Source organism: Micropterus salmoides, unplaced genomic scaffold (genome assembly GCF_014851395.1).
Source record: "Micropterus salmoides isolate LMB-PRFRI ecotype aquatic unplaced genomic scaffold, ASM1485139v1 Ms_hic_scaffold_20, whole genome shotgun sequence".
In the NCBI taxonomy this organism is placed as follows: domain Eukaryota; kingdom Metazoa; phylum Chordata; class Actinopteri; order Centrarchiformes; family Centrarchidae; genus Micropterus; species Micropterus salmoides.
Genome location: NW_024041151.1, coordinates 6,584,683 through 6,612,088, shown reverse-complemented (window position 1 = coordinate 6,612,088; position 27,406 = coordinate 6,584,683). Strand labels below are relative to the sequence as shown.

The following is a 27,406-nucleotide window of genomic DNA, read 5'->3' as shown; positions in this document are numbered from 1 at the left end:
CATTTCACAGTACAGACATTGCAATTTATAAAGTGGCATTTCTTTCCTGCTCCAGTTGGGTTTTCTTCTTGTTTCCATTTTAGCCAATTTCCTATTTTTGTCCCACCCAATTATGATTATAGCCTTGGTTCCAGATTGTATTTAGTCAGTAAAGCGTCACTGTTTTTGAGCATGGGGACTGTTGAACCTCCTTAGGTCTTTTTTTATTTACAATGATATCATTTGCATGTAAGTATAAAGTACTTTAAAACTTATTATTATTAATAAATTCCATTTTCCTCCACAGTAATTGCGTAGTGAATACTTTTAAATGTAAAATGTTCCACATGTATTACTTCCTCCAGCTTCTTTTTGACTGTTTAAAGTGTTTGGAGTAGATTAATTATGAAAATGTTAGCAGCGTTAGCATAGTTAGCAGGCGTGTTTGACGTCCCCCGGAAGCTCTTCTTCTTCTTCGTGGGAGGAGGAGACCGTTGCTTAGTGCCACGTTGATGGAGACCAGTGGGGACGTGGAAATCTGTCTTGAGTCCGTACCCGGGACCCGGTAGCCTCGTCTTCTGTTTTTACAGCCGTTAATCCTCAAAGCAGAACCGAAAGGGGAACTCGTTCGGGCGGAGGCTGTCCGTTTTTGCCACTTATTGTATGTGTGCGTTCATGTAAGAAGCAGAAAAGAAGAAGAAGGTAAGCCGCTTTTATGAAGTGATAAGATACGTGAGTGAGTAACTGTCTCCCCACTGTTATGTGTTGCCTGCACAGGCAGCTAGCAGGCTATAAAACGTAATGTCCCCTCGTAGCTTTAGGACAAGCTGTACCGTGCCCCAGTGTGAGTATGTACAAAAAGTGACAATAAGCTGCAGCCCTTTTCCAGCTTTCTGACTTTAATTCTGATGCTCCTTATTGCCTTTTAATTGGTGCATCAGCTGTTAGCTTGCTGCTAGCTCGTACTGTACTTTTTGTGTTGCTAATGGTAACCTTTAAAATGCAAGAAGTACACTGTGCTGGTTCCCTTGTTTCTATAAAGCTAGACAACGCATGTGTCATTGCTGCAACAGAGCTCCACAAAGCAGTGTGGTAAGTTAATTAAGTGTCAGTCAAAGAAGGCCTGTAACTCTGTAATTACCTAAGTTTATGTATTAGCCTACAGTAGCGGAACTGAATGGTGAAAAAGCAGAATCTGAAAACAACAGACCATCCTGATGCATTGACTAGTTTGCCTCCTCTTAGATTTAAATGACACAGTCTGTCCTAAAACAGTAACTTACTTACACTCGGCTGTCAATTTACATTAGGTAGAGCTGGCTAAAACTAAGACAGTCTAATGATAATGATAATAAACTTTATTTATAGAGAGCCAGACTTATCAAAACAAAAGTACAAAGAGCTTCACAGAGAGAAAGATGAAGTCAAATACCACAGTGAATGATGAAGTACATGAGTGTCAAAAAAAGAAAAAACAAACAAATAAAACAAGCAGTATAAAATGAAGACAGAAAATAAACAGGAAGCTAAGATGAAATCATGATTTAGTTTCCAATAAAAGGGCGTTTTTTTTAGAAGAGAGTTTAAAGAAGACACCGACTCAGACTTCAGATTTCCTCAGGCGGGTTGTTCCAGAGCCTCGGGGCCTGGATAGCAAATGCTCTGTCCCCTTCAGTTTATAGTCTGGACTCAGGGAGAGAAAGAAGATCTCAAACTACACAAAGGCTAATACAACAACCCTACAATAAATCATACCTTAAAGAAGGTTATGGTAAAGAGGTGTTGATTCAACTGTGCTGATGATTAACTGTGTTATATTATAGAAAGAGGTGCTTCTTTTATTTAGTCTCATTGATAAGGGGCGGACAACAAAATAGATATATTAATAAAATAATCAACACCTCTTTAACACAGTCTGAACAAAATCTGAATGTTATACCCTGCATGAAGGTAGGGTTTTTACTGCATGGATGTTGTATTTGACTATTAGTTTTAGCTAGGTGTACCTATAAACTGGTTTCTGCTGTCCGTACTGGCTGTGAAAAGATCCTACTGGGATGACATTGTGATGGGGGACAAAATCATGCATGTTAAAAGTCATTTGACAAATTAATCAGCTTTATTGGCCAGGTTTGTGTACATGTACAAGGGATTTGACTCCAGTTTTTCGTTGCTCTCAATGTTCTTAAACAGAAATATAAGTAGTTAAAGCCAAGGACAACAAAGCTGGAACAAAGAAACGTAAAGTACAGAGTGCAACACCGAAGTGCTGTCTTGCTTTATATCAAGTGGGATCTTTCAAAATTACTCTTCTCTTTATGTTTAATCCTGGCTCAGCAAGGAAATACTGTCCTGGAAACACAAAGAGATAATTTTATACTAAATACGTAACACTAAATTGTAAAACCCAGCAACATGAGCTCATTTTTATTCATTCTGCCAAAGATACTTGTGTGCATTGTGTGCTCTGTTATCTGCGGTGATTCCTGCAGACGCCACATGGAGAGGAACAAAAATACAAGTATAATTTACTGTAATTAAATGTGCACTTTTCCCCCTCCCAGGATGAAACTTAAAGAGATCAACCGCACAGCCATCCAGAGCTGGAGTCCTGCACAGCACCACCCCATCTACCTTGCAACAGGTATGAGCGTACAGCAAGCACAGGCCTGCTGCTGCTATCTGGTGTTTTGACAGGGCGTTATATCATTTCAGTCATCTTACTTGTTAGCTTTTTTTTTTTTAGCTGGAAAAAGACAGAAAGAAATGATCTTACATTATTCCCAGCACTATACAGTACACATAGATTTTATTTAGTTTATTTGACATTACGATAACTTCAACACTGCCATGGATAACACAGTAAAGTCCGAAACTTTGATGTAAAGATGCAAAGATGCAAGGGGGATCTGGGGTGCAAACAACAGTAATAAAAGTGCAGTCTTTTTTTTTTTTGCAACCACTTTCCATCCGTTTTAATTGTCTGCACTAAAAAATGCTACAGAATTCTCCATATTATATGTTTTCTCTGATTTATACCAGCAGCAGAATTTCTTTCCTGCTTCAGTTGGATTTCTTCTTGATTCCATTATAGCCAATTTAGTTTAGTTATATAATATACGTACATTAATTACGTTGTTGTTACTTGTACATGTTAATTCTTTGATATTAGGGATTTCTAACTTGTTTTGTTGAACATTATAATTGCATATTTCATTTGCAGGATAACGCATCACTAACAAAATATAAGGATGTCTTTAAAAGAATGAATGTGGCAAAAGTGTGCTCTCTGATTATTAATCCTGACTTGGCTGCTCTTAAAGGTTATTCTTACAGTTTTCTGTAGTTAAAAGTTAGTCTCTTGATAAATGTCACTTATTCTTCACACTCTGCGAATAACATTTTTACCCCTTAGTTGGCTTTTTAGGGCATTCTTAATGTAATTTTTTGTTTTAGTTTAATAAATACAAGTCTCGGTTCCTGTGCTCTCTTTCTGCAGGAACATCAGCCCAGCAGCTGGATGCCTCCTTCAGCACCAATGCCTCCTTGGAGTTTTTCGAGCTGGACTTGACTGATCCTTCTCTGGACATGAAGTCATGTGGCACCTTCTCCTCCTCTCACAGGTACTGAAAGCTGCTGACTGACTTTCATGTAGTTGACTTTTCCCTTTCAGTTTATCTGTTCATCACACACGTCACCTGTCTCCCCTGCAGATACCACAAGCTGGTGTGGGGTCCCTATGGAATGGATTCCCAAGGTAACCCGTCTGGGGTCCTTGTTGCAGGAGGCGAGAACGGCAACGTCATCCTGTACGACCCTGCAAAGATCATGGCTGGAGAGAGCGACGTGATCATTGCTGAGAGTGACAAGCACACGGGACCAGTGAGAGCTCTCGACGTCAACCCGTTCCAAGTATGATCCGTTTTACTCCAGTGTCGTTTTCCTTCACTCAGTTTAAAATTAAATGCAAAAGCTAATTTTGTATTTTGTCCTCTGCTGCAGACAAACCTAGTTGCATCAGGTGGGAACGAGTCTGAAATCTATATCTGGGATATGAATAACTTTGACTCTCCAATGACACCAGGACCTAAAACTCAGGTAGTTTTAAAAATTCATTTTACATAATCTGTGCCATCTTGTGCAGGTGAATTACATTTTTAAGACTTTGGTTGACTGTAATGAATGTATAATGACATAAAGAGCTTCTGTTTTTGTCTTAAAGCCTCTGGAGGACATCAGCTGTGTGTCTTGGAACAGACAGGTACAACACATCCTGGCCTCTGCCAGCCCGAGTGGCCGAGCCTCAGTGTGGGACCTTCGCAAGAATGACCTCATTATTAAAGTTAGCGACCACAGCAACCGAGTACGTAGTTTCTTTTGCACTCAGATTAACACATGTTGTCTTGGATAAATTTTCTCACAATCCCTTGGTGCTGTCTGCTCACAGGAAACTGTCTGCTTTTGTGTCTGTTCTTTTAGATGCATTGCTCTGGGCTGGCTTGGAACCCAGAAGTTGCCACTCAGCTGGTCTTGTCCTCGGAGGACGACCGGATGCCCGTCATCCAGATGTGGGACTTACGTTTTGCTACCTCTCCTCTCAAGATTTTAGAGAATCACACACGGTAAACACCCCTCTTAAATTTGGCACCAAGGCAGCGTAAATCTTTCCTTTTCCTTAAAATAAATATCATTCAAGGACAACAATTAATTGATCCTACTAATGAGCATTATCTGTGTATCCAAAGCCTGATATCTCTTCTCCCTCTGAGCCATAGAGCTCCATTGTTGCCCAAAAACTATTAAAAACACATCAGTGAACCTCACTGCTGCACTGGATGGCAAGTTCCTTCATCACCGTGAAACACACTCACCAGAGCACCACATGTAGATTCATCCATTGCTGAAAATAGTCCCCAACAAATACGCTATTTCCTCCTGTTTGAGGGAAGTTGCTAAATTCTAAAGTGACCAGCTGTTTATGGAAATTATTTAGCTTTTTTTTAATGAAACTCTTTAGTTTTATCAGAAAGTACCGAGAGACAGACTAAGATATTTCTGGTTTTAGTTTTTTTTCATCAGATTTGTTGACGGTATAGAATATTTCCGTATCGCTTAAAAATCATGTGGCTTTTTAACACATAACTGGGCTGTTCTTATACACAGGGGTGTCCTGGCCATCGCCTGGAGTTTGGCTGATCCTGAGCTGCTCCTGAGCTGCGGGAAGGACAGCAGGATCCTGTGCTGGAATCCAAACACAGCAGAGGTAAAAGTTTACTGTACATGTCATTTATACGTAGGTTATTGACACAACCAAAGTAGGAAGAAAAACCTGGTCTACTGTTATCCCTGTGATGATAGTGAATCATCTGCTTGAATCTTCAGGTTCTGTACGAGTTGCCCATCAGTAGTCAGTGGTGCTTTGACATCCAGTGGTGCCCCAGGAACCCTGCGGTGCTGTCGGCTGCAGGCTTTGACGGACACATCGACATCTATTCCATCATGGGAGGCAGCAACCAGGCGCAGAGCCAGAGACATGCTGACCAGGTGAGATTAAATCTCCTATGTGTGATATGGACAGAGGGCAGTTGTATAAACAAGAGGCAATCTTCATATGTTTATCAATCAGTGCAATTATAAGATACTCTGAGGGGATGACAGGCTAAGAAAATATATTCAGAGAATGTGCGCTCAAAGAGATTTCTGCAAAATCTGTGTGAAAATAAACTGTAACCTAGTGCACTGGTGTAGGCAAATTGTTTCTGAAGCCTTTTTTGTTCTCTTTACATACCTCAAATTAAATGCTCTGACACAAAAACAACACCTACCTGCTTGCTCATGACGCATGAAAATGTGTTTTTGGGGAGTGGGTTTGGAGGGAGGCCTGAAGGGAGTGGAGTGGATTTTTTTGAGTGAATACTTTCAAAATGTAGTTATCTCTAGGTAGTTTCTCCAGCGCTGCCTACCTCAGCTTTAAGGGCACAACATTCGATTGCCAGCCCGTTGAAGATCCGAGTATTTTCTGGGTAAACTGTTATTCAGCAGATTACTGCAGTATTGACCGAAAGTCGGGAGAAAGACCAGAAATGGAACAAACAACAAAATGAAAGTATCGTGATAAGATGTCATTGTCTTCTTTTATATTTTGCAACTGTTTCTATGTTATTATTGATGCCTTGTTAAATACTGTGTGATGGCTTGGTGCGGCTGCATATCATGAACACGAAGATATCTGGCATATAGATCATCATGCCTTTGTGTTTACCTTGACTCTGGGTGTCTGTTACAGATTAGCAACTCGTTTGGGAACATGGATCCTTTTGGAACAGGACAAACTTACCCCCCTCTGCAGCTGCCCCAGACTACTGCGCCTCCAGCTACAGTCAACCCCCTGAAGAAGCCACCAAAGTGGATCCGCAGACCAGTTGGAGCCTCGTTTGCTGTGAGTCATGTGTCTTTTAATTTTCACATTGAGGATTGAGCGTCTTTGTTTTACCTTCTTAAACACTCAATGTTGTTCTGGCTTTTGTTCACTTCAAGTTTGGTGGGAAGCTGGTCTCTCTGGAGAACACAAAGCCGAACCCTCAGCAGCCTCAGCAGCCCACTTCACATGTTGTACATGTCAGCCAGGTTGTTACAGAAACAGCCTTTCTGAAGCGCTCCGATCAGCTGCAGGCCACTCTGAGTGCAGGCAGCTTTGTGGATTTCTGCCAGGAAAAGATCGATGCCGCTGAAAATGAGTTTGAAAAGACCGTTTGGTCTTTCCTCAAGGTAGGAAATTCAGAAATAATCTTTTTCTAGAACAATCTGAATAAAGTTGAACATATACAGCTTTCAATAAATAATGTTGTCATTCTTTAAGTTGTTTGTGTGACATTTATTTATTTATTTTCAGGTTAATTTTGAAAGTGATATCCGCAGCAAGTACCTGGAACTCCTGGGGTACAACAAAGAGGAACTAGCCTTAAAGGTCAGATATTTTTTCTAGCACTATTTACAACATTTTCTGTTTAATACTTTCATCAAGTGTCTTTCAGTACAGCTTGTGATAACTGTGTCCTTTTGTTGTCAGATTTCAGCAGCGCTAGAGGAAAAGCCTGCTGGCCCTCTGCAGGTGAGTTTTTGTAGAGCACAACTCTCATGACGTATTTTAAAAGAATAGTTTCACATTTGGTTCTTGTCTTCACTCTTGCCGAGAGTTAGATGAGAAGATCGATACCACTCATATCGGTCCATTAAATATCAATCTAGAGTCAGGAGATTATTAGCTGGCATAGTAATTGTTAACAGGGGGAAACAGCTAGCTCGGCTCTGCCCAAAGTTACCTCCTTAAGCTCACCAATCAACATGTTATATCTTTGTTTGTTTAATCCACAAAAAAAACGAAGTATTAATTCCCAGTAAAGGATGTGTCGGACTAATATCTTGGCCGGCTGCAGTAACTTCTGGAGTGGTAATGTCGAGACTCCAGCTAAAACTTGAGGAAGTTGTTGCACATGACGAAGAAATAGTCATGTTTTCTGTGGATTAAACAAACAAGATATAACGTGAATTAGTGTGCATTAAAGGTTTTGTTACCTTTGGACAGAGCCACTAGCTATGCTGTTTCCTCATCTGTTGTCTGTAGCTTCATATTTAATGGACTTCATTATCGCACACATGAATACAGTCTATTATACACAATTAACATGGTATTGCACAAGTAGATAGGCACTGCCACATATCAGTAATTGTTGACTAAAATCAGAAAGAAATATGAGTAGTTCTGAGAACGACGCAAATAAAATCAAGGACAATAAATGAATACATAAATTTTTTTATCAGATCCAGTTTGATGATAAGCCACCACTGTTTATTGTTGAAGAAATACTGTGAGCCAGGTTCAGGTGTGTCCCCAAGTTTCAGAGACTGATGAAGACTTAGCATGGCCGAAATGCCAACACCATATCTGAAGGATAACATCTTTTGGTCCCTGTTTCTGTCTTCCCCCAAGTGCCTGTAGGTTTCTTAAGTCATCTTTAGCTGGCCTTAACCTAGAACAACAGATCTATCTGATGTTTATTATCCAATGCTGCGTCATATTGGAATCTGTTCTATCCAGGAGTTGTTCTCTGATCTGTGGAGCCAGTAAGTTCTTGTAACGATTCTTGTAAGACTCAACCTTGTGAGATTCCCAGAGAACACTGATATCTGCTAGCCTGACGCCTGAGCTACTGTCTCTACCTTATCAGTCAAACTGTTGTCTGTCTAACAAGGACAGTTACATGAGAGAAATAACTAGAGCTGGAAGGTCAGTGAACACTAGTGGGGTCAGCTAATGACTCCAAGCTGACCTGCCCTGTTACATCAATTAAGACGCCTAAGAATATTCTTTAACATTTATTACAGCGTACAGAGATTTATACAAGTTATGTGATGCAGTCGTTAGGTGTTATTTGAAAAACTTCAACAAGTATGAACACAAAACCAGTGGATGTCTTTTAAATCCACAACAAGCAAGGGTGTCCCTCCCCAGTTAGTAGAAATTCTTCCAGATTGCTCATTACCACACTAAACTACTCTCATTTGTTCCTGCTCACTGTGCCGTTCACATTCTCTCACTGACAGCACAACAAAAATCTCTGATGACTGTTTTCAGCAATTCATGCTTCAGTTCTTGGCTGAAATGCTAAAAACTGTTGGTCTCTGCCTTACATTTTGCAATAAGGAAGTGTTGCAAGTATTCATAAAGATGAAGCCTTGTCTACAAATACTACTTCACTTTTTGAAAATACTGAGAGGAAGCTGAAGCTTTCACTCTTTTCTGTGGATGTTGATGGTCTTTGTGAACTACGCCCTCTCGTCTGTTTATATACCTGGGCGCTGTTTCAGAAAGCAGGTTTAACAAACTATGAGCTTAAACCTGAGCTCTGAGTTGACTGATTATTTATGTTAAAACGCAGGAGTGGAGGAAAGAGTCGATACGACAATATTACATTTTATACAGCGCTGCTCATTCATCATTTACCACACTGGGATTTCCTTGACGAATGATAAAGTGCTGAAATTCTCCTATACATCGCCCATTACATTCATTTTAAATAGGCTACAGGCCTGTTTATTCAGCTGTAACCCGACGAGACAAAATGCTGGTGGCAATAACTGAAGATGAAAATATTAATCGAACAGATTAGACATAGATTAGGCTATAGCCTACTCATGGACCTGTGATTCTTGGCTAAAGCCACAGTCAGACCCAGCAGGTTAGCCTATTACAGATTTTTTGCAGTGGAAAATGTGTCTAAAGGTTCAAACTGACTGTAAAGTTGTAGATATCTGTTACATTAATAAAATCTTGCTCATGTCGTATTTTCTGAAATACTTTAAAAACACATTCAGACTGTGCAGCAAATAATGAAAAATTCACTTTTAATCAACTTAATTTGTTTCAGCTGCAACACAGTTATCCTCACTAGACCATATATATATATATTTACATCATATCCAGTTGAACTATGATAGGAATGTTCCGATCAGTGCGACTACAATATCAAAAATTACCGTTGATTTAACAGTTTTATACAGATTAGTGATCACTGCAGTGATGTAGCTCATGGTAAGTGTTTAAGTTAACTGTTGCCAACCTGACAGCTGCCCTAATATATAATATTATCCATAAACATGGCATTTCTTTTCATATTTATGCTGATGACACACAAATATACTTGCCCGTCAGATCCACAGACCCTGGAATGCTGAGTTCACTTAACAACTGCCTTTGTGAAGTTAAAAATGGATGTCAAATAATTTCCTCCAGCTGAACTCAGACAAAACAGAAATCCTGGTCATCGGGTCCCAGCAGATGGCAAATCAAATACTGCCATCTGCTGGTTCCCTAGTAAATCACATTAAGCCTGTGGCAAAGAACCTTGGTGTTTGGTTTGATAGTAACTTAAATTTCGAGCAGCACACCACAAAGCTTTCTCAATCATGTTTTTATCAACTTAGAAATATAGCTAAAATTCGATCTATGTTAACTTTTAAGGACACCGAGACCATTTTACACGCCTTCATCTCATCACGCCTGGATTATTGCAACAGCCTTTTCACCTGTTTAACCCAAAAATCTATTGATCGACTCCAGACTGTCCAGAACTCAGCTGCCAGGCTTTTAACCAGAACAAAGAAATATGACCACATTACTCCTATTTTAGCTTCATTACACTGGCTCCCAGTATGTTTTAGAATTGACTTTAAAATTCTATTGATCACTTTTAAAGCTCTTCATGGCCTCTCGCCTTGTTATATTTCTGACCTTTTAGTCCCATACGCACCAGCACGTACCTTGAGATCCTCGGGCAGAGGTCTGTTGTCTGTTCCAGAGTCTCGACTGAAAACTAAAGGGGACAGAGCGTTTGCTGTCAGGGCCCCGAGGCTCTGGAACAGCCTGCCCGAGGAAATCAGGTCGGCTGAGTCAGTGAACTCTTTTAAGTCCCTTCTTAAAACATACTTTTATAGGAGAGCTTTTCCCGATCTTATTTGACTTTTTTATCCCTTTTATTTTATTGTATTTTACTAATTTTATATTAAATTTTCATGCTCTTATCTTTTTTTTGTATTATTCTTTACACTTGTTAAAGCACTTTGTAACTTGTTTTTGAAAAGTGCTCTACAAATAAGGATTATTATTATTATATATTAATGCCCGCAGACTCGCTGTGTTATAAAGAAGGACAGTGTATCCTACGGATTTTATTCTGCGCTGAGGATAAATGCACGATGTGCTGAGAGAAGAGACAAGATGTCCATACATCGATGACAGATTGATCATAAAAGCTGTCATGTCAAGATCATGTTTGGTTAAAAAAAGTATTGATATTTCTAAAGACGTAAATAAGTTCAGATATGTGCTTTGATATGGACAGTATGAATGAGGAAATGTCAGACAGCTTCTTCAGGCTCCGCAGGAGGGGAGCAGTCAGAGAGAAACTCAGAGTTTGTTGAAGTAAACCTCCTCCTGAGCAGGTTAGGTTCACAGTGTAAGTTGCCGGGGTTACTGATCTAGAGTTTATCTGATCTCGGTCTCTGAAACAGAAAACCCAGAGTTTCCTCATCTCAGGCTGAACTTACTCAAGAGTTTTCACAAAGCCCTGTTTCCACGTCTGAACTCAAACCTGACCCTGACTCCAGCGTAAAATACAAACTTAGTGTTGAGTTTTTCTTCAGTCTGAGGTTTTCTGGCTCTGTTCCTAAACTGTTTTTTTATGCCAACCACTGTTTGAAGGCCTCCATCCAGTCATCTTAAGTGTATCAAACAACCGATCCCGAGCTTTCATTATACATAAAAAGAAACAGCCTGGCCTTTGGTGAGCTGATCCTACAGTGTCTGAGTTTAGTTTTTGTCTAATTCTAACCTGTTGGTGCACAGATAGATTTTTATTTTTTTTTTACCTTGAATTGTATTTTAATTTTAGCTTCACATATCAAATGCATCATTCCAAAAATGCCAATTTGCAGTCCACATTTTCTCCAGCACTTGTTTTAGCCAACCGGGCTCCATTTTGCTTTTACTTGTGCCAGAAGTATCATGTTTATTACTTTCCATTTCAATTGGTCAACAAATGCACCTCCCTACACATTTCTCCCCAAATTTTTAATGATATCTCTTTTAATTTAATTTCAGCTTTTGATTTCTTGTTCATTTTGGAGGTAAAATGGAATCATAGTCCCTGACTTTGACCCTATATCTTCCCTTAATATTCAGGTGGAAGTGCCTGCTCCAGCCAGCCTGCAGCCTTTAGCAGACCTCAGCCTCGTGCCACCTGCTGACCATCCTGAGGCAGCGTTCGACATGATTGCTGCAGCAAACCTTCAGCCAGAAGCCACAGCGGAACTGGACTCCAATCCTGAGGCAGCGTTCGACATGATTGCTGCAGCAAACCTTCAACCAGAGGCCACACTGGAACTGGACTCCACTCCTGACCCTGAGACTGAAGAGCCAGCAGCAGAAGATCAAGAGGACACTCTTCCAGAGGAGGAAGCAGAGGAAGAGGAGATCCCCTTGGAGGAGGTAAACCTTCATCACTGCACATTTCCATAGATCCTGTCTTCTAGCTCAGTTGAATTACCTTCAAAATTACTGTCGTGTTTCATCTGATGTAACGGTTAAAGGCCCTGCTCATATAATAAACGCACGCTGGTGATTTTAATTATTCTGGTTGATTAGACCTTTTCTCAGGACTTGTACAGACTGGGTCCATCCCAGTACCCACACCTGCGGTATTTGTAGTCAAGTAGCTGCTTGCTTGACGTATTTATGGTAACTGCTACAGAGCCCCTCAAGAACTGTAGCTCACTGAGACACGATTAATCAATGAGAACATCCGTCAAAATATATGGTTCACTTAAGCTGGCAGATGCCTTGTTGGTTGAATTTGATTTCCACATTGTGAACAAACAGGTAGAATCAACTAGATCAGTATAGATTAAATTAATTAAATCAAGTTATCTAGAACCATGCAGGTATACTGTGCGTGAAAGAGACATAACATGATACCATTTTTGAATCATTTCTGTCTGCTAAACTTTTTAGGAATCAAATCATTGAATAAAGGTACAAAGTGTAAAATACGGCCAGAATTTTTGTTTTAAACATTCAAAAAATTAGCTAACCTTATCAACAGAATGTGAAGAAGTACATGTTGTGACGTCACGTCTAAGACGCCTTTGTAGTGTGTTGCAGAGATATCTACTGAAGTTAGCATGCTAACAAGCTAGCCCCCGGCCGGTCCTATGTTGAATACCACGTGTGCCTCGAGATGCGATAGTCTGATAGTATAGCTTGGACACATTCACATTGAGTGCAATAACTTTTTCATTTCTGTTGTTATTATTGTGGGTCCTAAAACAAACTTAAAGGCGCCCTTCCGCCAAAAACTAGACTGGTGTGGTGCAGTCGACTGTGGTGAATTGTGGGATACTTTGAGCTCTGAATACAACACCAAGAGTGAATCAAGTCTGGGTTAAGTTGGCAGCGTGTTGGCATTTTTCAAACATGGGACACACTTGTGTTCTACCTGCTGGCTTTTGAACAGTATTCTTTGGTGTCTTAGTTGATGTAACAGAGAAAGGTAACTGACCTTCCAGCTCTAGTTATTTCTCTCATGTAACTGTCCTTGTTAGGGAGACAACAGTTAGACTGATGGTGTAGCTCAGGCGCCAGGCTAGCAGATATCGGTGTTCTCTGCGAATCTCACAAGGTTGAGTCTTACAAGCATCTTTAAAGAACTCACTGGCTCCACAGATTAGAGTACAACTCCTGGATTGTAATAGATTCCAATATGACGTAGCATTGGAGAATAAATATCAGATAGATTTTTTCTTCTAGGTTAAGGCCAAAAGATGTAATCCTTCAGATTTGGTGTTGGCATTCAATGTGTTCCCATGTTGTATGCTGACACAGTATCTCCTCGGCTGGGCTCAATAAACCATGCTGTGTTAAGACTTCATCAGTCTCCAAAACTTCTTCACACCTGAACCTGGCTCACATGATTTCTTCAACTCACTTCAGTGCTCAAGCGGTCTTGAGACCACAAGTTAGGTCTCTGAAGCAGACCCACTGTGCTTGAGGGACATGTTGGGCAGTCAGCTATGCTCACATCTCTCCTGCTACTATAGTTAACATCACAACAACAGCATGTCTTGGCCAACTAGAATGTAAGCTGAATGCCCGTCGGCTAGACATGTAAAATGTAATGTGACCTGCAGGGTGCGGGCTACTTTACTTGTTTCCAATTTACAGAGCCAGGGCTGAGTACAAACAAAAAAACATGTATTGGATTAGAATCACCAGTAAGGGTAACAGATTAAATTATTGTTTCTTCTTCTTCTCACTTTGGGGTAAATAGTTTCACAGTTTCTTGGTTTTATTTTCATCATATAACTGATATCTGCATGGTTAGGATCATTGAAATGAGTCTGTATCTTGCAGAACATGTGGGTAGGAAAAGAAGAGTGAACTTAAGACATGACGGGATGTTTCTCTGGTCTTTCAGGAGAAAACGGCACGAGTGGAGAAGGAGCCCAGTCCTGCTGAGACCTCAGCTGCAGTTGAGGAGCCACCTGAGGTCCCAGCTCCAGTTCCAGCTCCTGCTCCGTCTCCAGCTCTAGCTCCAGCCAATCCAGAAGGACTCACTCTCAGCATCAGTCAAGGTGACAACTCTCAACTTTTTATGACATAAAACTAGCAGATTTTACTGAATGTCACCCTCAGCTAACCAGTTACAAATGACCTGCGTTTTTAATAATTGTAAAATATTTATCCTGGAAGATGTGGACGGGCTGATCACACAGGCCCTGCTGACCGGAGACTTTGAGGGCGCTGTGGACCTTTGTCTTCATGACAACCGAATGGCAGACAGCATCATCCTGGCCATCGCCGGAGGGTCCGAGCTCTTAGAGAAGACCCAGAAAAAGTATTTTACGAAAACACACAGCAAGATAACCAAGGTAACAGTAAGGAGAATTTTTACTGACAGTTTATGAGCTTGTGAGAGTTTGTTGTCAATGATAAAACTATGTGTTTGTCCTGCAGCTGATCAGTGCAGTGGTGATGAAAGACTGGCACGACATCCTGAAGACGTGTGACCTGCAGAACTGGAAGGAGGCTCTGGCTGCGGTCATGACCTACGCTCAGCCGGAGGAGTTCTCTTCCCTCTGTGGTAAGTTTACATGCATATTGTTGTTTGATAGACCTCACTAGACCACAGCGTTGCTTTTTTCTGTTTTATTATTCAAACTGACATACAGCCTGTACTCCTCTCTCAGTTGTGAATTTGTGTTCTTTAACTGAACTGTTTGTTAGACCTTCTCGGGGGCAGACTAGAGGCAGCAGAGGACGCACAACTGCAAGCCCAGGCCTGTCTGTGTTACATCTGTGCTGGAAACGTGGAGAAACTTGTGGCTTGTTGGACCAGAGCACAGAACGGACACTGCCCACTTTCTCTCCAGGTGTGTTGAGATGGTGACTCTTTATCTGAAACCTGCACTGGTGGATTTCTTTAGACACTTGGGGGGCAGCATCTCTGTCCATCTGATGAATTCAAATCTAATATTTACTCTCTTCTAGCTCTGTTGTTTGTCTCCATCAACTCCTCAGAGAATTACCGGGTTCTTTGGCTGCATGTTGCTGCACTGTGTTTACCAGCTACTCGCTAACTTTGTCTGTTATGGGAGCAGTGAGAGTGAATCAAAACAGTAAAGTTTGGACAGCTAAACAATGAGCTGAAACTCATTATAAAGCTATAGAGGAGCTGCAGATTCAGGTGATAATCCTCTGTATTCATCGCAATGAGTGACCCCTCTCACACTGTCACATTGCAGTGATACATTTACATTATAGAAATATCGATTAGAGCTGCATTAAAGCTGCGTGTATGTGTTTACCCCCAGGGGGAAATTCACTTGTCACAGCAGCAGAACAGACCACACAAGAATAAAATAACAAAGTACTAACGTAAAAGCATGACCTTTAAACATGTGCATGCATACAGTGTGCAAATTGCTGTAAGATGTGCAAAATGGATTTAATAAGTTAAAAAGATGTAGTGCACTTAGCTGTAAGTTACAGAGAATGTGATTGTAAGTCCAGTTAGAGTTCAGTAGGACCTCAGCAGCCTCCCAGTCCAATGATGTCACTGTGAGGGGGATATTAAGTTTAAATTAATAAGGGGGTTTGAAACATCTCCAAATGAGTAGACTTTATAGAGACGCAGAATGCGAAAGAAGTGGTCAGATTTTGTGTTTTCAGCTTGTTCTCTCGCTCCCAAGTGACCAAAAAATGTTAATGCTGTTTGGATTTTATTTTTAGTCATGCTGATGTGCTTTATATTCCTCAGGACCTGGTGGAGAAGGTGGTGGTGCTGCGGCGTGCAGTGGAGCAGACCCAGCGCTCCGGTCCCACTGCTGTTGGCATCCTGCTGGCTGAGAAGATGAGCCAGTATGCCAGCCTGTTGGCCTCCCAGGGCAGTCTGTCCACCGCCATCACCTACCTGCCTGACAACTCAAACCAGGTATGCAACACATCAGGACTTGGCTGCAACAGCATTTCCATCATCCATTGTTAAGTTTGTGTGTTGAATTCTTCCTAAATTCCTATGAAGTCTTTAGTAAAGTAGGAACAAGTTGCAGGAAAACATCTTTTCCTTCACTCAGTTGAAATTTCAACCCACTATGTAAACAGGAAGTCACTGTAGTTTCACAAGCTGTCACAGACCTGTCAAAAATAACTGTTTTAGGGAAGTCAAAGTGTATGAATACATACAGAAAAATGTATTTCTGAGTAAGCAGTATTCATGCAGTTTTGAATTGGTGGGAAATATCTGATTATGCTAATCTAACCGACATTATGTGAGCGTTAAATCTGACATTATTAGCATAATGTTTTGTAATTTGAGGTATATTGTTTTATTTTTGTGAAATGTGATTTAAAATAATATTCAATAGCATTTTCAGTGCCAGTCACACAGTTTTCTTGCTGGATAACATAATGTTTGTTATGATTTTCTATCTGTTTGCGGGCTGTCAGGGGACGTTATACACCTATAAACTAAAAGTGGGATTGTTTCAACGGTGGATTGGCTGCAGGAGGATGTTCAGTTCTTTTTTAGTTTGTTTCAGTCAGCACTATCACAGCAACATATTGGAAGCTTTGTCACTACTGCAGCTGCAACAGCTAGAAGTGTCGATTTTAAGCTAAAACTTAAATTGACTTATTATTTTATAATATAACTAGTCTGTTTGAGAGATGGTGCAGCTGACTCCTGGTGTGAAGTTTACTTAAGTAATAATGAGACTAGCCTAAGTTCACGTTTCACATTTCACTTTACTCATTTGGACCATACAGGTTGCCATACAGCAGCTTCGGGACCGTCTCAGTCGGGCTCTGGGGCAGCAGGCGGTGGCTCATGCAGCTCCGGTACAAACCCAGAGACCTCAGTCTCGGCTACCTGCCCCGACACCGGCTCAGCACGGTTCAGCCTTGCCCCGACATCCGTTCACCCCGGTCCAGCCCGCCTTGGTGCCTCAGGCCCCTGCAGCAGCTCCAGTACCCGTGCCTACACCTGCTGCCTCCGGCCCAGCACAGCCGCAGTATTACCAGCCAGTATGTGTTTCCACAGTGTCACATAACAGTGTTCACACAAGTTTTTACTGTTCTTAACCTTGACGTAATCAGTCTCATAAATCTGAATCTGTGTGAAACCTGGTGTTAAAACATTTTATCATTAGACATCAGGATCCACACAGATTTACGTCTTCAGCATCTACAGTTCACTAGGGATGGGTTCCAGTAGCTGGTTCACACTTGGCAAAATACTGGTTAAGCTCCGACACTAACAAATCTCTTATCAAACGTTTTCAGTTAAAATGAAAAGTGTGACTGTTCTCTGGTTAATCTACTCTTTGCAGCTGGTGTCTGTAAATTTCTGACAAAGAGTGTTGGAGAGTGAAAAAAACGCATCACTGTGTTTTTGTAGTTCCACATAGCGGAGACTCTTCTTTAGAGAAATGATGAGCTGATCGCCTCACGTCAATTTGAGAATATCCCTCTTAAAATTTCTTTCATATCAACATATTAATCCGACTAAATTAATAGTTGTGATTCAGGACCTTCAGTATTTGGAGCTGGTGTAGTACAGGAAGCTACAGCTGTTAAAGCTGCTGTGCAGAACTTTTTGTCTCCCCTTTCTGGTAGAGAGAGTATTTACACAAATGCTATTGACGCGTGGGCATGACGCATTCTTACAGGTCAGCTCGTGTTTGAAAATGGTAACAAAATTATAGACATTTCTAAAGTGACAAGACAATAATAATTAATATTCCATTATTTAGGCAGGGCAAATGTAATAGCTACATAGCCTACTCCAAATACTTTACAGATACCAAACAGATGCGACTTCATGTTTGCGCATATTCCCTTCTCTTCTGTCTGGCGAGGAAAGTGAAAGGTATGACTGCATACAATACAACATTGCCAAAGCATATAAATACAAACAACACAATCATAATAAACGAATTAAATGTCCACTCCAGTGAACATTTTCTTCTACAGCAATGGCGGATTGTGGAGCTCTCTACGTGTTTCTGGGTTGCTCCACTCTTCAGCTCTGGCAAACCAATCATTGCTGGTTGATGCAAACGGCATCTCTGCACGGGAATTTCACCACAAACACCTGATCAAAAAACTCTTCGAAATGCAAAGACTTGCCTGGCGGGAATAGGTTTAATCAGAGAACTCGTTTGATAAGGTCTTGAATCTAACGAACGTTTAGTTATATATTCCACACTTCAGCTTAAATGTAAAGCTGAAGTCTGCCACTAAAACCTGTAGTGTTTATACCTTCTCAGCCAACAGAAGGCGATTACACAAATTATTTATCCTTCAGTTACTTACATGTTGAACCCTGATAAGATTTGATAAGAACTAAAGGATTTTGTACTGGATTTGAATTTGATGAAATGCTATCAGACCCCATCCCTACCACATCCTAACTAGCCACTAGTGCTCATTGCACTTGTTTGCTGTTGTGTTATAGTAATTTCATTGATTGGATTTCCATTGTAGCCAGGATTTAAATCACATGCTGATTCCTGAATGTACTCGTTATATATTAATGATGAAAATGTACAACATTTATTTTTTGGGGGGGAGGGAGTTGAGTTGTAATTTGAACCCTGGCTCTGGTGTGTTTGGATTGTGGTAATGTGTGGGACTCCCCCCACCCCACCCCACCTCCCACCCCCCCATGCTGCGGCCATCATTGGTATGTGCCGTGTGTCTCTGTGTGCTCCAGGTGAGGGCTGCCTCCACTGTCACCTCCTGGAGTAACCAAACTCCCACAGCCCTCCCCAATGCCCCTCCTCCTCTTCAAACTGGCAGCGCCTCAGACCAGCAGGTATACTGACCGCCCACCCGACCTCGACACACACCTTTGCTGATGCTTACAGATTACACAGCTTACAGTTCATTGATCAGATAAATACCTTAAACCCCAAATTCTATTTGGCTGCTGTGGTTTGTCCTTACCTGCCTCTCCCCATCGCCACCCCGCATCCTGTTGATACCGTGATGCATTCACTGTCTACTCTCTTTCGTTTGTCTCTCTTGCACTCAGATTATTGTGATTTGACGCTAGAGATATCACACACACAGAGACGATAATCAGAGGATAGTTGTCTATCTTTTGTTTTGGAATATGGTTTCAGATTGTTTTTGTATGTTTTTGCAGATGGAGCCTTCAAACCCCATGTACGGGATGCCACCCTCCGGCACAGCTGCTGCACCTCCACCCTCCTCCACTCCTGCATACATAATGTCCCATCAGTACCAGCGTAAGTGTTTTACATATCCTACCGGAAGAGTTAGCCGTGTTTCACACAAGAGTTATTGACTTTAGAATGAAATCTTTGATACGGAGAGAAAAGCACTGTTTCATACTAGAGTCTGAGGTTAAATGTCATCGAGCAACCATGTCTCCTAAAAATGAAGTTTCTATACAACTCATTTGTTGGGGCAATTTATGTATTCACTCCCAGTGCAAAATGTTCGTACTGAATGTATCGTTTTCATGGTCAACAACTTAATCAACAGTTACCAGCAGCTAGCCGGAGAATGAACCGGTCTGACCTGTAGCGTTAACAAAGTATTTTGCCTTCTTGATGTTTGGGCAGACAGGACCTTCTTCCTGTGTTTGCTTTCTTGTTCCTGCATTCCTAACCAATGAGCTGTATGAAATGAAAGTAACAGGAAAACGTAGCTGTTAAAGCTGCACCAGAATTCAATTCACCGCCTTCACACCAGCCCAAACAAACCGATCCAAACAGGTTAGGTTTGAAAGCACCTTTAGTAGCCTGAACCTAACTACACGTGGGACGCAGGACTGTGTGTCAAGCTGCTGTGCTTTGTACATCCAACCATTAACTCTGACCTCAGTGGCTGCAATTTTTGGGCAAAGTGACTAAGCAGTATATAAACTTTATTCGTAGAAGACAGGGTTGCATCAGTAGGTGGCACATGAACAACCTTCTTCTCTCTTCTTTAAAACACTGACAAGCATTTCTTTTTAGAAATGTTTGACCCTGTAACTCCTCATCTCCTTTATGCTGTTGTTCTCATTAACAGAAGATGAGAATGTCTTTAACATAATATGTTTATCTCTTTGCCTGTTGAGTCTTTTGTAACCTACAAGCTAAACATAAAGCATGTTAGCATGTAACTAGTCTTTATCTGTTTATTACAAGTCTGTACTGTTGCATGATACAGTTAGTTAATAACATGCGGCAGTTTTTCACTAACAGCATCTGTTGAATCCTGTGTGACTCCCAGCCTACTCCCAGGTCAGCCAGTACCCCCATGGAGCTGGGGGGGCGCCTTTCTATCAGCCTCTTCAGTACTCCTCTGCTGCTCCTCCTCCTGCAGAGCCTCCTGGCTTTCTCTCTCAGTACACACAGCCTGTCTCCTCTCAGCCAGCACATCCGGTCTATCCCAGGCAACCTCCCATCAGCCAGTGCCTGTCCTCCTCCCCTCCCTCCCATCCTCCTTTCTTTCCGACTGCCTCCTCCTCTTATTCCGCTCCTCCGTCCTCCGGAGCATCTTTTCAGCATGGCGGACCGGGATCTCCTGTGTCGTACATGCCTCTTCCTCCACCGAGCGGAGTCTCAGGTACACAGCTAGACCATGACCCCGGGCTGATCCCCGCCTCTCAGAGAACAGGTCTGCATGCCTCTGATCATCCTCATCCTGTGACTGTCCTCCTCACAAACTCACAGTTATCTTTAAACTATATGTTCAAAGATAACTGTGGTCCGAGTTTCTAATTTTCTGTAATAACAGTTTTTAGTATGAGGGCGTCTTTAACGTGCTGCCCAACTCCATACAAGATTATATGAAGTATGAATCCTGTGGTGTGCCACTAGTGTTGAATTACAATAATTTCATTTATTAAAAACTTCACAAAAAGCTTTCATGAATGAATCAATTAAATATGCATTTCAAAGAATACTTTAATACACGTCAAGTGAAAAAAGTTGCAAAATGTATTTTAGGAAAGGCGTTAAAATGTTTCTCTTATGTGTCAGTCATTTGACTCCTGTTTTAATATTTACAGATTCCTTTTTAAAATCAATCAATAAGTTGTCCTTTAATAGCAGAGTAAGAATATACATTTTAATTGTTACATTTTCTCCTCACTTTTTGACTGTAATTTGATGAATGCATCATTTAAATATAAAAATCATCATATATAATGAATGGCTTTTATTTATCATGTCTGTATTATTATAAATAGAATCTGTAAAAGTGGCATATGGTGGACGGTGGCAAAGATCGATTATGTTTTGGAAAAGATGGCAGGGACATTAAGCAGTCTGGTTTTATAAAAACAAACCTCTTATTATATTCTATACTAAAAGGCCTAGGAACTTAAAATGATCACTATAAAAACCTGTATATACTATGTATAACTATAAGTCTCTGCCTTTTTCAGCAAGATGACTCAGGACATTTTTATTTATTGACTCAAGAATAAAGATCATCATTGTCTAATTAGTTCATCAACTTCCTGCACGCATGATGTCCCAGACCAGACTTAATATAGATATTAATCACATTTAAATCATGTTTTTAAATTGTACACAACTTAAATTAAAGCTGATTGCTGTTTGGATTAAAACCAGCTTTCTTTGGAATAGAGTGAAATGCTACAGGAAGAGATCACGGTTATAGTTCAAACTAAATATTGCTACAGTGCCCCGTTTCTGAAACAAATTTGCATGGCTTTTTTCCCCCGGTTGGTAGCACACATTGGTTGATGAATCACTGAACTTTAACATCTGTGAGAAATTTGTCTTAAAGCTACAATGAAGATGTTTATATGATTATTACATTATGTTAATCAAATAAAATTCATACAATCAATGCAACACTGTAGATTTTAAGTGAGGCTTTAACGGAATCTCTCGACATTTTGGAAAACACACGTGTTAGATGAGAAGATCAATACCACTCTCATGTCTGTACCCTGTAAAGCTGCAGTCAGTTAGCTTAGCACCAAGAAATAGTGTTGTTTAATACAGCATTAAACATAAAGATAGAATATGTTGATTAGTGATCTGTTTTTCCAGTCATTATGCTAAGCTAAGCTAACGCCTGTAGCTTCATATTAAGCTTATAGACAGACACAGATCTTCTCATTTAACTGTCAGCATGAAATTGAATTATGTGCATTTCCCAAAATGTCAAACTCGTCCTTGAAATGCTGTGAGTTTTGTGATCAAATTTTTGGACACATTTCAAACTATAAAATATAGACTGAACGCTGGTAGTGTGAGAATGAGTGAATGATTAGCGTGTTGTTTTCTTTCTGCAGGGCCTCAGAATGGCTGGAATGACCCTCCGGCCCTGAGCAGAGCATCAAAGAATAAGGTCTGTCAGTGGAGACAGTACACATTATGTAAATCTATGACAGATGAGGACGTTGCATGTTTTAAATAACATGTCTTTGCCATCATTCAGCAGGTTCGGGAGAACTACACCCGTCCTGCCCCCATCACTGCTCCCATCATGGCTCCGCTGGGCGCTGACCCTGTGGCCCAACCCCCGCCTCCTCCGGGCCCCCTCAGGCCATGGTCCAGGGCCAGCACGGTGCCCAGCTCCCGTACTCAAGCATGCACCAGCAGCAGCTCTCCCCTCCACCCATGAACCCTGCAATGCCTAAGACCAGTATGGAGGGGGCACCAGGAGCACCTACTGGAGATGTTATACAGGTAAGCAGTTTTCCATAGATACTGACACAAAAACTACAACGTACGAGTTTTTTTTCATTTGGAAATATTATAAAAAAAATATTCTGAGCTTTTGTGGCTTGCAATACGTAATTTTAAAAGATCCTACTTGCAGATTCATTTTTTGAAAGTTTTAAGTCTGCTGCTTATTTATTGTGTTAAAATGTCAAAGGTGTGTCACCCGGAAAACTTTCTGATTTATTAACTGTGAGAGTTTATTATCACATCCGCTTCTGAATGATGGTCTAACTGTTGGTTAACCAAAGTGTTAATGTTGTTTAAAATACACCACTCTGTCAGTCCTCCGTAAGAGCTGAGAGCAAAAACAAAAACATATCCTAACCGTATCCTTGTGTGATTCGAGTACCAATTGACCACAAACTAATGTACTATTTATATTCCAGTGAGAAATTGTCACTTTTTAAATTTAACCCAATAAAAGTCTAATAATTTGTTACAGGTAGATATGTTTAATTTAAATATAAAATAAATTCACCTTTAGTGTTCACAATGTGACGGGTGCCGTTTGTAGTGATGAACCTACAGCGAATTATCAGCTGAATCTGCAGCTTTGCTTTTAGGAGTTTTATAGTGACTTTAAACTTGTTGTTTATCTGTACAGTTCACAACTTTACCGTTGTGGTTCACTGTCATCGCCCTCATAGCGTTATAGGAGCATTACACAATTAAGCTACAAGTAATAACATAGCCTTAATGTAACACATGAGATTAGTAAACATGAAAAACGAGAAATTCTTATTCATTCATACATTAAATTACTGTTTAACCCTTTCAGCCACTGCAGTCCATCCCTGCTGAGAAGATCATGAAGAAGCCCATCCCTGATGAGCACCTGGTCCTGAAGACCACATTTGAGGGCCTCATTCAGAAGTGCTTAGCTGTAGCCACCGACCCTGTGAGTCTGACGTTGATAACAATTCAATTTATCTCCACTTAACTAAGTGAATCACTGGATTCAAACTCTTATTTTATCTTTTCACAGCAAACTAAGAGGAAGCTTGATGATGCCAACAAACGTCTGGAAGCGCTCTACGACAAACTCAGAGAGCAGACGGTGAGTATCCCGCTTGGCTTGGCTTGATTTCTAGGACTATGACAGACAATAATAACTATGAAGAAGAAGAAGAGGAAAAGTAGGAGGAAGAAAAGGATGAAGTTACATTTAAACACCTTTCCTGTGACCCAGGGACACTTTATATAAAGAAAACAAGCAAAAAAAACTACATTAATAAAACAGCGTGGCTAAAAAGTCTCTACATTTAACAACAGAAAGGAACTACATCAATGGGCAGGAACCATTCGTCCAAACAGATTCATTCTTCTGTATTTTTCAACCGGGACCCTATTTTCCCATGTTATTGTGACTAATGAGGACTAGCTCTACACGCTAGAATTTTGATTAAGTTTCTGCCTGGTTTTAATGAACAACGATGATCTGCGAGGTAAAATTAATGTATTTGTCAATGGAGTCTGGTGTCTTTGACGAGAACAATTTAATGGCTGTTTCTAGTTGAACAAAAAGGACTATTGTTGTCAGACACTTCAAGATAATCTGAGCATGTCGGTGGCGAAGAAACCCCACTTTTAGTGGATATACATTAACTATTGCCCTGCAGACAAAATTACATTGCAGACCTGGTGCTCTCGTTCAATGCTGGACAAATTTTTAAAATTGTTGTCCCGCAATAGTCACACACAACAACAAGGAAAAATACTGAAGTGTCCCTTTAAGTGGCGCTGAGCGATTGGAGAGAACTGGACGCATTTACCAATTTTCTTATATAAAGATTTTTCACTTCGGTACGAACGAAATCCTTGAGTGGTCCAGATCTGTTGTACGAGTCACTGGTTTTATTGGCAAGAGTATTATTGCCGTCATACATATTACAGTTATAGTAACTTATAGTAAGTTGCTGTCCAATATCCTGTGTTTGACCTGACAGGGTCACCTGTTATTGTGACCGTCACGTCCTTTTGACCCTTTCCCATTTAAGTCGTGGACCACTTTTCTTTAGCAATCCACCTCATTTCTGTCACAGTACGGATTGTTGATTATTAAGGCAATAAATCAGATTGCTCAGTAAAATTATTAGTGGGCGTCTTATTCTGAACTAAAATCTGGCTAAATCCCAGGGTTTGGTGAATCTGCCTTGGAACACTTGTGTAACACAAGCGTAAAAGGTTGAGGATAAGAATCGGAAAATGTTCTTGCATGAGGCCCGATGTCTTAAGACAGATCAGAAAAGTACTTGAGAAAGTTTACAAAAAGGTGTCACAGCTCTGATTTCTCACCAACACTTTTTGCTGCTCTTCTCTTTAGCTCTCTCCCGCCATTGTAGGAGGACTTCATAACATAGCCAGGAGTATAGAGTCCCGATCCTACGGGGAGGGCCTCAACATCCACACCCACATAGTCAGCAACAGCAACTTCAGCGAGACATCAGCGTTCATGCCCGTTCTCAAGGTGGTGCTGACGCAAGCCAACAAACTTGGGGTCTGATCGGGCAGAAAACTCCAAACTCCTCCGAGTCCTTGACTGATGGACGGTGGAGAGCGACTGGTCAGGGGTCGAGCTCGTTTCACAGGGAGCTGCAATTGACTCGCAGCACAAATGATGAAGAATTCTGAGATGTATGAAAATCCTTCTTTGTGCCATTCATGTTTTCTGACACGACTCAAACAAAAGCCATGGTATCAGTCGCACTCAGTGGTGAAAGTAAATTCTGAGCCCTGCGCAAACAGACGCACACAACAAATAAAGGGCTAGAAACGATTAAATTCAAGTACCACCTTAATCTACCAACTTGCTAACACGTTCCACTAAACATTTGTTTTTAAATCAAACTTGTAGTCATGTGGATTCATGAATGAGTGAATATGCAAAAATCCTTGTTGAAGTATAATATCGCCATAAAATCTTTAAACTATCAATCAAAATATAAGAAAGGCACAGTTTCTGCATATTGGATGTACAAATAAATATAAATTAATGTGTACAAACCTAATTTATATACCGGCATTAATCAGGAACGGGAAAAAATGGGGAAAGAAAAAAGGACATTTGTGAATTTTAAGGATATTTTTGTCTATTTGTGTTGAGATAAATAAATCTAGTTAGTTTAAACAAATAAAGCTAATCCTAATGAATTCAGTATTAATACCAGACTGTTGATACAGCAGTGCAGCATGCTTTGGCTCAAAACTGCGATCATGCAAACAACCATTTCAGAAATATTAGCTTGTTCATCTTTATAGTCTGTCAATGTTTGTGCACTACAGCGCTCACATACCTTTATAATCCATAAATACATAGCATTTTCACTTTAAAGTGCAAAATCATGCTTATATTTTTATTTACATATAAACGCGTCATAACCTGCATGCACTTTGCAGTAGACCTGCAAATGAGGCTACAAAATAGAGAGAGGATAGAGAAGTGAGGCAGCAAGAGACAGAATATGGATTCATTTAAAAACAGGGCATCAGACTGGCCATTAAAACCATTAGTCCAATAATAAAATTGATGCTTGGAGTGCCAGTTTCAAACCCCTATTTCTGCTTTTACTGGCTTACTTTCACCACTGGTGTCACTACATACAACGCATTGGACCAAGATGTCAGTGTGTGGGAAATTTCAATGCAAAGCAATGCAGACGTTTAATGTTGTTTTATTTCATTTTATTAGTATTTTTTTTGTTCAGTGTAATCATGAAGCTCAGCAGAGTGCAATGGACTTTTAAAAAAGAGATACTGTGCTTTTATGGAATTTTAAAGTTTGCATGCTTAAACAAACGCTAGCAGTCGTCTTTAATGGCATTCGAGGTAATTGTCTGCTAATTAATCAGACCTCAGAGGAAACTGGAAGGAGACTTGTTCCTGATTTTTATTATTTTTGTTCCAGCTATGATGAGGGCTGTAGTCTTGAGTGGTCAACGTCAGTTTATGTTGTTAATAAAAGAAAACATGTCTTTGTTTTAAATTGACTACAGGCAATATTTTCAATAAATAGTATTTATTTACAATATGATGTTGTGTGGTTTGGATTTTAGTTTCTTGCTTTTAAATTCATGAAATAAAAAAAGATGTGGGCGGCCAGAAGAAAAGGCCTAAAGCTGCAGTTTGTCTCTGCAAGTACAATTATGACTGTGTCCTTACCGCATTGGTGGGTTCGATTTCACCCTGGGCCATTTGCTTGCATGTCATCCTCTCCTTCTCGCCTCTTTCCTACCATGTTTCAGATTCCAGCTAAATGGCTTTCAGGCTACAGATGTTCTAGGACGTGAAGAGCCAGTGCAAAACATTAGCAAAGTAACTGGATACAGATTGAAACAACTATTAAATTACATTATTTGTCATTAATTTTCCCCTTATATAAATATTTAAATGCAGTTTCAAAGCCTTCTCCACGTGGACACAAAATCCTGTAGGAGACATGCTGAAGCTTTTATTTAGTAATTATTTTTGTTGTCCTAAAACAGCCACAAGAGCAGTACTGGGAGGATGTAGTCTAAATGCTCTTTATAGCATGCTAACATGCAATGATATGGTTTACACACAACAGGTATAATGTTTACCATGTTCACCTACATCT

General features: G+C 40.5%; 1 protein-coding gene across 1 annotated transcript; it reads left to right on the top strand.

Moving 5' to 3' along the window:
• The first annotated feature begins 473 nt into the window (after window positions 1–473).
• On the top strand, window positions 474–26,839 carry sec31a (SEC31 homolog A, COPII coat complex component). The gene is given in 29 exon segments (XM_038733396.1): window positions 474–681; window positions 2,544–2,623; window positions 3,479–3,602; window positions 3,693–3,891; window positions 3,982–4,077; window positions 4,202–4,342; window positions 4,459–4,601; window positions 5,143–5,242; window positions 5,362–5,523; window positions 6,266–6,418; window positions 6,517–6,747; window positions 6,872–6,946; window positions 7,049–7,090; window positions 11,720–12,025; window positions 14,010–14,166; window positions 14,285–14,463; window positions 14,549–14,675; window positions 14,819–14,964; window positions 15,852–16,025; window positions 16,859–17,116; window positions 18,807–18,908; window positions 19,242–19,344; window positions 20,339–20,725; window positions 22,380–22,435; window positions 22,526–22,612; window positions 22,615–22,776; window positions 23,591–23,710; window positions 23,798–23,869; window positions 25,136–26,839. Coding segments are annotated over 28 exon segments (4,161 nt in total). The 5' UTR covers window positions 474–681; window position 2,544; the 3' UTR covers window positions 25,316–26,839.
• The last annotated feature ends 567 nt before the right edge of the window (window positions 26,840–27,406 follow it).